Source organism: Vombatus ursinus, unplaced genomic scaffold (genome assembly GCF_900497805.2).
Source record: "Vombatus ursinus unplaced genomic scaffold, bare-nosed wombat genome assembly UNPS02014779.1, whole genome shotgun sequence".
Lineage (NCBI taxonomy): Eukaryota > Metazoa > Chordata > Mammalia > Diprotodontia > Vombatidae > Vombatus > Vombatus ursinus.
In genome coordinates, this window is record NW_020954557.1 from 14,255,590 (window position 1) to 14,267,699 (window position 12,110).

Below are 12,110 nucleotides of genomic sequence, written 5' to 3' on the forward strand. Positions count from 1 at the left end.
GCTCCCTCTCTCCCTCTCTCCCTCCCTCCCCCCTCTCCCTCTCTCCCTTTCTCCCTTACCCTCCCTCTCTCTCCCCTCTTTCCTCCCTCTCTCTCCCCTCTTTCCTCCCTCTCCTCTTTCTTTTCCCCCTTCCCTCTCCCTCTCCCCTCTTCTCTTTTCCTCTCCCTCTTCTTCCCTCTCTCTGTCTGTCTCTGTCTAGTTCATAGGATCATAGAACTGGAAATGTCTTTAAAAGTTATAGATTCCATCATCTTACAAAGGAGGAAATTGAGGCCAATAATATTTCCTAAAAGATTTGAAACCTGGGCAGCCATTCCTCTCTTCGGCCCCCAAATCCCAAAGGCCCAAGAGAATTTTTGGAAAGGGGGAAGGAGAGAAGGTATGAAACCTTTAGGAGCTACTTTTTTCCTCCTAAAACCCCCATATAGGTGTCTAGGTACCTCCAGAAGGGAAAAGTATGAATAGCAGAGCTGTGAGGAGTCTGTAGTATGCTACATGGAATATGTGGTCATAGAAGTAATTTATTTTTAACATCTTGATCAGCTATCTCTAAAAATTTAGGGTTCCCATAGATATAAGCAAGCTTCAACCTTACACACACCATGTGGTACAACTGTTGTTTCACAACCAGATCTCAATAATGTTCTTGGAAGAAGTGATTGAGAAAGCTGTTGAGGAATCAGCAGAGAAACACGACAGAGAAGGAAATGAGCCCCAGTGTTAACAGTATTGGTTTCCTCTCTCTCATATCCCTTTTGGGGTGTGTCAAGGCCACTCTGTCATTGATGTCTTTACATCACTGTAATTCATCAGAGCACTCAATGATGAAAACATTTCAGATACGCAGAGCAGGAAATCCTTTGAGTTTGGGAGCTGATGAATCCTACCATCATTGTGACTTATTGTTTCTCTCCTTGGTTGACGTGTTATGCTGGAATTAATCTGTAGACTGAATTTATTCAAACAAAAGACAAATTCCCCTAAATATTGTGTACAGATGTTGGTTCCCACTGATATCCATCTCTTCAACTTTGGAGAGGTCTTTCACAACTTTTCCTCTTGGAGAGTAAAGTTGAGCCATGAATTTTGCAAGTATTGCTTCCAATTAGCACTGTGTAGGATAATTGGTCCTGTGTGGAGATTGTCATTAGGGGATATTTCATAGAACCACAGAATTTGAAGGGACCACAAAGGTCATCTAATTCAACCTGTACCTGAAGAGGAATCCTCTTAACAATGTTAGCCATCACTTGAAGACCTCCAGTGAAGGATAACCCACTACTTTCTGAGGAAGCCTTCCTTTTCTCTTCTGGATAGCTCTCACTGTTGGGAAATTTTTCCTTACCCCAAGCTTAAACCTACTCCTATTGGTGCTTTTTTTGTAGTGTGCTAGAGAATTGAAGCAAATTAAGGGCAAAAAGGAGAATGTCTATGGGATGGCCACAAGTAAAGAAGGGCCTATGAGAATATGGCATATGAGAGACTAATGATGTTTAAACTAGAGGAAAAAAGCCTTGGAGAGAGGATATAATAGGTGTCTTAATGTATTCAAAGGGCTATTACATGGAAGGCAATATTAGACTTGTTCCATCTGACCCCAGAGGAACAAGGGGTTAGCCAGACAGAACTAGAATCAATAGGTAAAAATTGAAGAGAGGAAGTTTTAAGGAAAAAAGTCACACTAACAATCAGAGCTATCCGGAAGCAGAAAAGGCTACTTGTAGAAGTGTATTTCTCTTCCAACAAAAGCTGGACAACCACCCTGCCTGGTAAGTTAAAGAGAAGATTCATGTTAGGTGAAGGTTATACCTCTGAGATCCCTTGCACTCCAAGATTACTTGGTTTTGTCTGATCTGTGTACTAACCAATCAATCAATCAGTAAACATTTATTAAGTGCAACTGTGTGCCAGGCACTGTGCTAAGTGCAGGGGATACAAAAAGAAGCATAAGACAATCCCTAACTTCAAAGAGCTTATGATCTAATGGCTAGAGAGGCCATGTGGTAGAATGGATAGAGTCTGGCTTTGGAGTAGGGAAGACCTGGATTTGCATCAGACCTCTACCATGGAGCAGATTTTAGCATTTAACCTTTGTGAGTTCCAGATTCCTCGTCTGTAAAATGGAGATAATAACAGTATGTACCACATAGGCTTTTTCTGAAGATCAGGTGAGATATGTGTAAAACACCATGCACACCTGAAAAGCACTGTATAAATGTCAGATATTATTATTATTATTATTATTATTATTAGAATCTCATTTCATCAAATGAAATCATGCATTTAAAATGCTTTGCAAACCATAAGGCGCTATATAAAAGTCAGCTGCTGGTATCGTTTTTGATATGAAAATACTTTATAACAAGTAAAGAGCAGATGGCCAAATGTAAGTTAATATTAACAGTAGGAACAGCCTGCTCAAGCTACTATTTTTAAGGAAATTGGGATCAGAGGTGTGCTGGTAGATGTTTAACAACCAGTTCTGTGAGGGGGGGATGGAGGAAGGAATTATACACAAAACACTTTTAGGTTTAATCTGCATTCTTAACATTTTTTCCATCACTTTCTTAAGTTTAGGCAATCAACAAAACAATAAATCAAACCCTGATTTGTAGCCAATTTCCAAAGTGTAAATGCTCACAGTGAAAATTTAACAGTCAGCTCTCAGAAGCCGGTTCAGCTGGCTCAAGTATACCACTGAATGTCTCCCTGCTTTCAATGAGGGGAATAGCAGCACAGAGTGGGTGCTCAGCAATATTTGGCAATGGCGATTTTAGCTTTCCCCAGTAAGTCTATTTGGTGTAATAGACTAATGTATTTATATGTACTAAAGATCTTTGATGCTTATCTCACAAAACAACTGAAAAACCAGGACTTTGAGGAAGCTGATTTGTGTTCATAAAATGGGTATATCTCTAGCCTCTTTACTCTAGAGGTGTCCAGCTGTGTTGGAGATAGCTGGATGGTGCAGTGGATAGAACCTCAGGCCTGGAGTCAGGAAGACCCGAGTTCAAATCTGGTCTCAGATATTTCCTAGCTGTGTGACTCTAAACAAGTTACTTAACATCTATCTACCTCATTTTCCTCAACTGGGAAATGGGGATAGTAATACCACCTACCTCCCAGGATTGTTGTGAGGATCAAATGAGATAATAATTGTAAAGTGCTCAGCACAGTACCTGGCACATAGTAAGTACTATATAAATGTTAACTATTATTATTATTATCATTATTATTGAGGCTTAGGAGCATAACTTTGTCCAATCCTAATAAAGCTTGCAAAGTTTGCTCTCTATTCCCTAATGCTGCCTTTGTGAAACTATCCATGCTTGGGAAAGACAAGAATTGTTGGTTTATTCAGTGTTTGTAAATCAGCATTGATCATGCTACCTATGTAACTGATCCTCCAAAGCAGGTTGGGAGATAGAATCACTGCTGCTGCTGTGACATCATCTCTGATGCATTCAATGGTTTTCTCTTTAGATGGGGGCAGAAGGCATGGAAGGAGGTGCTTCAGGAAATCAACATTGTCGGAAATTAGTCAGTTTTACCTTGTCAGGTAAGTGATTTTTACAGCCTTATAAATTATTTATATGTTGTAAAGACACAGATACATGCTGCCCCCCCACCTACACACATACACGTCAGATTTCTTATATCTTTAGGTTTTCTAGAAGCATTTCTCATTGAGTTATAAGTTGATTATTTATAAAACTCAATAGTAATTTAACTACCAGGCAAGTTAGCTAATGCTTGCTATTGTAGAAGTTACTTCTTTAAGCTTCTCATTTAAAAACTCAGACATACAAAAAGAATAAACTAGAATGCAGTGTGTGACAATCTAATTAGAATTCTGTTACATGTTGAAAATAACCTATACTTATCTATTTGTATTCAAGGAAGGAAAATAGATTGTATGGGCACAAGAAAAAGAAATATTCTCTGACGGCAATGGGAGAATATCCATAATAGGTTGGAAAATAGCTGAAATGTTCTGTTATTAAGAAAGGTGTAATGAGTTGTGTATTTGCCATAGAACTAAGAGAAATGTCCCGAATGACAAAATCAAGCAAACTCTCAGAAAAGCCAGCTTTCTTTCTCTCTTTCTTTCTTTTTGATGAGCTTTTTTTGGCCAACATCTGTGAAATAAGGAATTTGTGTAAAATAAAGCCCAACAGCTGTCTGTCACTATAAAACTCTCTGTTCTTGTTCTCATGGAGGTGTTGTGTTTCTGAGGCTTAAATCACATCCATTTGCTTTTCTTCCCAAGTGACACATTTGATAGTCATAGAATTTTTCAGCTTTTCAGGTGAAAAAAAGAATAGATTATATTAGCCAAACAGGGAAAAATTATGCTAGTTCTTGAAAGACCAGACACAATTCACATGTACGTGCCCACATATATACATATGCATGTATATGCGTGTGTGTGTAAACATTTTTTTTGAGACTGGCTTTCCCTATCGGACACAGGCTGGAAATGTAGACACTCAAGGCTCCGATCCTTCTGCTGACTGACAAACCCTGTTTTTCTGCCCTGGGCTAGTTCACCTCTCCTTAGGCAGTCTGGTGACCCTCTGTTCCCAGGGGCGTACTGTATTGGTGCCAGACTTAATGCAGATACCTGATCCATTTTAACTTCACTGAAGCTCAGAATTCCTGAGCTCAGGCAATCCACTAGCCTCAGACATGCTAGTCTGGACCATGAATGTGCGTCAACACTCTGCCAATAGAGTTATTAACGTGTGGAACAATGTTAGAGTTTTCAGTGATAAGAAGACAAAAATGAAAGCACTTAAAAGCAACATCTTTTAATAATGAGGACAGTAGATGTGAAGTCAGAGGGACTTGAGTTTGAATCACCACCTCTGCTACTACCCCTAAGACTTTGGCAAAATCCTGTTCCCTCTGTAGGCTTCAATTTCTTCTATACTATTAGGGGGCTGCATTAATGATCTTTAAGGTACTTTCAAGGTCTAAATCCTATTATATTTCTATTACTAATATGTCTCCATTACTTACGGCACATATACAGAAGATATATATGAATTCATTGGTGGTGCATAATCTTCTGAGTTTGTTTTTTCCTCCCTTACCTTCCTTTAATGTGAAACTGTTTAATAGGAAAGCCATTGTGTAACTTGGTTTCTCTCATGATTCCAGAGTTTCTTGGTCTTATTCCGGGAAGCCCAGATTTACTGGCTAAGAACAAGGAAATTGGTTGATCATTCTGATTTCAGAGGTCCTTAAGTTCCAAAAGTATTGTTGGGGAAACACAAGACCTGTGCCTTTCTTCTCTCCTTTTTACCCAGAAAACAAGCAAAGTGGTAGTTATGAACAGAGCCTGAGGTTTCTCCCACAGTATATTACTATTAAGCAGTTATTATTTTTCCCTCTCTTTGACCTGCTCCCCTCACCCCAATAGTCCTGAGGAAGTTTTGAGAAATGAATTGCCTTCACATGTATAAACTTCTAGTATAACTTGGACTAGGGATGTTCTGTCCAGATTAGGTTAGCCTGATCCTGAACTACATAGATCACTATAATTTTAGCTTCCTTATCTTTTTTTCCTGGTCCTCTTACTCTTTCTACAAGATGTTTATTCGTAAACAGAGAAATTTGAGACCTGGTGCCCATAAGAGTGTTACCTAATACTGGACACCCAACAAAGTACAAGCTTTGAGCACATCATATTTTGGGGGGGGTGGTTGGAGGCAGTTGGGGTTAAGTGACTTGCCCAGAGTCACATAACTAGTGAGTGTTATGTGTCTGAGGCTAGTTTTGAACTCAGGTCCTCCTGACTCCAGGGCCATTGCTCTATCCACTGTGTCACCTAACTACCCCTTACATTATATGTTTTTTAGTTTTAAATTGTTGTTGGTTATTGCTGGAAGACAATAAAAATGCTACTTTGGCCAGGTAACCGTATTAACTTACATATTTGTTTCATGGATCATAAAAATGCAGATGCAAATGTAGAATTTTTATATTGAATCATTATTAACTCATCCCTGGGGAATGACCATCTGGAACCTAAGGATTCTAGGCCATTTTACTAAAAATAGGAAATAAGCTCCAAAATACAGGTCCATTTTTTTTTCTCTAATTAAATTGTTTATAATATTCAGCATGAGTTGAAAAACAGCACTTTCCAAAGTACCAAAATGACTAGTACATGGAGAATATGATGGAGAAACAACATATAACCAGAAATAGAGTTATGAAACAGAAAAAAAAAGCAGCAAGGCGTAGTGGATTGTGTTGGACTTGGTATTGAGAAGACCTGAGTTTGATTCCTGCCTCAGCCACTAAGGAGCTGTGTGACCCTTGGCAAGTCATTTAACCTCTCTCAATCTCAGTCTCTTCATCTCTAAAATGGGGATACTAATAATACCCACCTCACAGGTTTATTGTGATGACCAAATGAGATAACACATACGACACTTTGCAAACCTTACGGTGCTATATAAACAGTAGATATTATTATCATTATCAATAATAAACTTTTAAAAAGAAATAAAATTTCATCAGAGAAATATATGAAAGGAAGAGAAGATGGATTGGTCATGTGGTGAGGGCAACCAATGCTAGTAAGATGGCCAGGGTTCTCCACTGGTACCCTTATAATGTTACAGGAAAGGTAGGAAGGTCTCCAGTGTGTTGGGTTGACCCTCTTCACAAACTTGTGGTAGGTATGACATGGACAGGAGTATCACAGGATGATCAGGTATTAATGGTTGTGACTGCTGTCATTGCAGAGGGCATCTAAACCATTGAGTATGTAATACAATTTGAGTATAAGATCCAAAAGAATATTGCCAAGCTGGAACATTAGGTTGATTCTAATAAGATGAAATTCAATAGAGTTACATGGAAAGTCTTACATTTGGGTAAAAATCTAAGATGGGGGAGTCATGGATACTCAGCAATTCCAAAAAAGATCCAGATATTTAAAAAGACTACAAGCTCAATATGAATGAGCAGTAAAATGCTAATATGGTCGTGCACTACATTGAAAAGAGTTAACTCATAAAAAAAAATGACAAAAGGGATAGTTTCAGAAAAACCTGTGAAAACTTATATGAACTGACACCAAATGGATTGAGCAGAACCACGAGAACATTGTATATAGAAACAGCTCTGTGATCCTGGGCAAGTCGCTTAATCCTTGTCTGCCTCAGTTTCCTCATTTGTAAAATAGGAATAATAATAATAGTACCTAACTCCCAGGGTTGTTGTGCGAATAAAATGAGATGTTTGTAAAACATGAACACAGAGCTTAATGGTAGGCACTTAATGAATGCTTGTTTCCTGTCTTTCTTTTCATACATTCTACAGTCTAGCCAAACTGGTCTCTTTATTCTTCATACAGCACATGCCATCTACCATATCCATTTATTTTCACATGTTTGTCCTGTTCTTCCTCCTCACTTCTGTGTCTTAGAAACTCTAAAGCTTGCTGCATGAGACTTTTCTTGATACCCCTTCAGTTATTATTGCACCCTACCCATTCCGTTATCTTGATGTTATATACATTTAACTTGGACTTAAATGTGGATAGGTTGTTTCTCCTGGGGTAAAGTAAGCTCCTTGATGGCAAGGACTGTTTTTTTTTTATTTTGATATCCTTAGTGCCTAGCATAGTGTTTAGCACATAGTAGGTACTTATTAACATGAGAGAAATACTTGTAAAGTGCTTAGCAAGCACAGTGCTTGGCATATAGTAGTCTATATATGAATGTTAGCTATTATTATTAATAATAATTTGCTATTGCCTTAAAACAAATAATTAAAATTAAATTACAATACACTTTTGCCTTGTCTTGCCTTCAAACTTACTCTAACTACCTTGGAGTTAAACATTTGTAGATAATAAGTAAATATGTGAGAATCTTAGTAGATAAAAATTGTAAGAAGTACTGTATTTTATTATATAAAGTTAATATGGCTCTAACATTTATATGCTGGAAATAAATACTTTTATCCTGGAAAACATGTGAGTAACTATAGAAGTAAGCCTGTGATCATAAATGTTCCATTGTTAAGTTTCTGTGGTTGAATGTGGGGCATGAATAAATGAAAATTCACAATGAATATTGAAACCATTCTTTGGTTAATAGTTTTATACTATAGTTTAGAGAGCACTGAAATTGGAATCAGAAGATCTGGCTTCAAATTCTGGTACTCTTAATTGATTATCTTATCTTGAGGAAATCATTTTACTTCTCTAACCTTTAATGTTTTCATCTATAAAATGAACTGGAAGTACTAGATAATTTTTAAAATCCCATTTCCAAGGTTTTATTGTTCTGAAAATAACAGTGTTGATTTGAAAGTATCCTCTGGCCCATCTGTGTTGGTTATTTGAATGATAAAGGAGAAGTCATATCAAAGATGGGGTGAACAAAGGGCCCCAGAGCAGCACTTAGGTATGGGGGTGGGATTGGGGCAGCATAGCATAAGATAGTGTACAGAGAGCTGGCCTTGGAGACAGGAAGAAGTTCAATTCTGACGCATACTGACTGTGTGATCCTGGGCAAGTCACTTAATTTCTCAGTGCCCTTGGAAACTATAAGTCATTGAGCAGGTGCTAATCTGCATAGGGAGAAGGAACACTCTACACTATAGAATCCCAGGTGTGGACCAAAAAGGAACAAAATCAACCATATGGTTTGGTGGTTTATATCGCTATTTATACCCATGTCACTCTTCATTTGCTGCTGATCAATCTGGTTGTTTGGATTCACTATGTAGAGAAATGGATTCTGCCACCTGGAAAGAGTACAAGGCTTGAGTTTGAATTCCAGCCTTGCCACTACATTTATGACCTTGGGCAAATAACTTCATTGGGCCTCAGTTTTCTTTTCTGTAAAATTAGGATGTTAGACTAGCCAATCTCTAAGATCTCTTACAACTCTGGATCTACAATCCTATAAGTTAAATGAGCATAATAATTAAGAAACGCATATATAAAAATGTGGAAAAAACACATTTTTCTCTCAAAGGTATGTTATGCCAAATAAAGTCAACTGAAATACTATGGAATCATGACACAGACAGTAAAATGCTAATGTGACGTTCGTAATGAGCACACTGTTCATGAAATGCCAGGATTGGGGAATATGATACTAATGAGTTATTACAGTAGCTCCTTTGAAGCATCTGGCTGGTTCTTTATCTGCCTTTAACCACTTTGGATGCCTTTTCAGATCAAAGATTCTTCCTGTCTTTAGTGTTTTCATCCTTGGCTTAGAGGCATTTCAGATAATTTTTTAAACATTTTGTGACATATCCTAATCCTTCCCTGCTGCCCTGCAATGGGGGAATGGCACTAGCCTTTCTTGCTATATGCCAATTTTAAGTGTATACTTGTGCATCTCTGGACCATAGGAGCACTGCATGTTTTTGACTTATGTAAAGCAAGTGTACAAGCCCAATTCCAGGGCTAGCAGAAAGTTAACCAGCTTTGAAGTCAGTAAGAAGTGGGTTCAGGTTTCATCTCTTCCACATACTGACTCCGTGGCCCTGGAAAAGTCACATCCCCTCCCATCACTCTGAACACCTCTGTAAAACCTGAAGGTGTCCATCTTTATTGGCAGAGAGAGCATCTCACTTACCAAATCACAGTACAGGGTTTTTTTAAAAAGCTGTATTTGCAACAGTGTGACCTTGGTGACCTTATAGAATTCAGAATCTGCTCACTTCCTGACTTGGACTTACTTAGAGAAACTCTAGTCCATTGGTTCTTAACCTTTTTGTGTCATGGACCCCTTTAGGTAGTCTAATGAAGCCAATGTACCTCTTCTTAGAACAACCGGGTATGATGCTATTAAAATACATAGGATCACATAGGAAACTAATTTTATTGAAATGTAGTAATCAAAATATTTTTTAAGTTCAAAGATCCCAGATTAAGAATCCCTGTTATAGACTTTCCAACCCCCAAGATTGGCTCAGGATCAGTAAGTCACTAAGGTCACCCTATTGCAAGTCTATATGTATGTGCTTTTGGGACCATCCTAGGAAATCTGATCTGGATTATGTTACTTAAAACCTCCTTAAACTGATCGAAACCATAGGAGAATTCCAGAGTGAATATAAATGTTCAGAAGCCCTAGAGTTCATAGAATCACAGGATGACAGATTTAGAGTTAGAAGAGACCTTAGTGATGATCTGGTCCAAAACCTCATTTTATCAATGACATACCCAGGTTCACTGACTTGCCCAAGGTCACAAGCCAGTATGTAATAGAGCTAGGATTTGAACCTGAGGGCCAATGACTCCATGTCTGGCAATGGTTCCATTGTATCAATCACTTTGCCAGCCTGGGACCATGGCACATGTTTTGGGATAGTGTTAGAACAGGTACATGTGACTCATATTGTTGTGGTTCAGTCATTTTTTTCAGTTGTGTCCAACTCTCTGTGACCTCATTGGAGGTTTTGTTTGGCAAAGATACTGAAGTGATTTGCCATTTCCTTCTCTAACTCATTTTACAGATGAGGAAACTGAGGCACACAAGGTCAAGTGACTTGTCCAGTGTCACACAGCTAGTAAGTGTCTGAGGCCAGATTCAAACTCAGGAAGATGAGTCTTCCTGACTCCAGGTCCAGAACTCTATGCAACCTAGCTGCCCCTTTGACTCATATGATCTGACCTTAAATTCCAAGAGTGCCTCTTGGGAATGAACACTTTTTTTAGCGTAGAGTGGTCTTGTGAATGTGTTTGCACTATTAAGGCACTATATTTTTACCAGCTACAGTGGATGAAGGAAGGATCAGGAAATCTAAAGTGACATATGGAAAAAAGTCTCAATGAATAAAGTGTAAAATTAATGGTATGTACTAGATTCTATACTTTATAGAGCATTCATCACATGATCTCTCAGTTACTTAGGATATTAGATATTTTATTTGAATAATTTAGAAATATAACTCACCACCCCATGCTCTAAATTCCTTTTTATTTGGGAGAGTGATACGTAATTTAATATATGGTACAAATGAAAGTATGTTTATGGTTTTTCTTCATTCTAAGGCATTGATAAAAGTTTCCAAAGTTTCAGGATAATGTTATTACTCTACTGCTTTGACAATACTACTTATTCATCCCAAACAGAACCCAATTTATACCTGCTCTAAGTACATGAATGATTCTTTTTTCTATTTGGTGTTGCAACAGAATGAGGTGATTGTCTTTTTTGTGATAGTTTATTTATTAAGAATTTCTCCCAAAGTAATCTATTAAATGTCTGAGATCAAAACAAGATTGTCCTGGAAAGTAATGATGCAGGCATTCATTCGTGAATCAAAAGCATTCCTAGCCTGTGACGCAGGAAGTTTCAACTAAAGGCCAGACATGCTAGATCTTCCCCCAAACCGCCATTCATTGCTTCCTCTGTGTATCCTGTTAGGAGAACCCTCTGAATGAATTGATGCCTTATACAACTCCTATACCAACCATCTCATCGATCTTAGTATAATGAATTTTACATAAGTTCACTAAGCAATTTCAAGGAAGCTATCTTGAGTGATAGCTTGATAGCATTGAGTTGCTTGTTTTAATGATAATATATTAATGTATATTTTTCTTTTATTTTTTAAGATCTTAGGGCAGTTGGGCTAAAGAAAGGAATGTTCTTTAATCCTGATCCTTACCTTAAGATGTCAATTCAGCCAGGAAAGAAGAGCAGTTTTCCTACGTTTGCCCATCATGGGCAAGAACGAAGGTCTACCATCATCAGTAACACAACTAATCCAATTTGGCACAGAGAGGTAATAATGTATGCTTTTTAAGTCTCTCATGCTTGATAGCTCAGTAGTTTGCCAAGTTGGCATCTTATTCCTTCCTTCTTTTGAATGCTTCCCACTGTGGTTTACTTCTGGGAGCTAGTTTAGATTGTCGAGGATGTGTGGTTTCCAGGGGCTATGTAAGAGAGGACATGAGGGAACACTGAATTCTAGTATATAGATGATACTAAGCTAAAGAGATTTCTCTCCCCCTTGGGTTTTGGCTAATGGATTTGTGGATTCCTGTAAGCTGCAGATTTCAATTAATTAGAGAAATACAATTGACTTGATGAAGGATCATTAAGTGAGTGTTCAACTTC

At 38.0% G+C, this 12,110-nt stretch overlaps 1 protein-coding gene across 4 annotated transcripts in view; it reads left to right on the forward strand.

Moving 5' to 3' along the window:
- The window catches only part of HECW2 (HECT, C2 and WW domain containing E3 ubiquitin protein ligase 2), a 433,607-nt gene that overhangs the window by 276,058 nt on the left and 145,439 nt on the right, over positions 1 to 12,110 (forward strand). For all 4 annotated transcript variants that reach the window (XM_027865816.1, XM_027865818.1, XM_027865817.1 and 1 more), the window contains 2 exons: positions 3,484 to 3,559; positions 11,606 to 11,775. In XM_027865816.1, the coding sequence (XP_027721617.1) occupies positions 3,484 to 3,559; positions 11,606 to 11,775 (246 nt within the window). The remainder of the gene's footprint in view (positions 1 to 3,483; positions 3,560 to 11,605; positions 11,776 to 12,110) is intronic.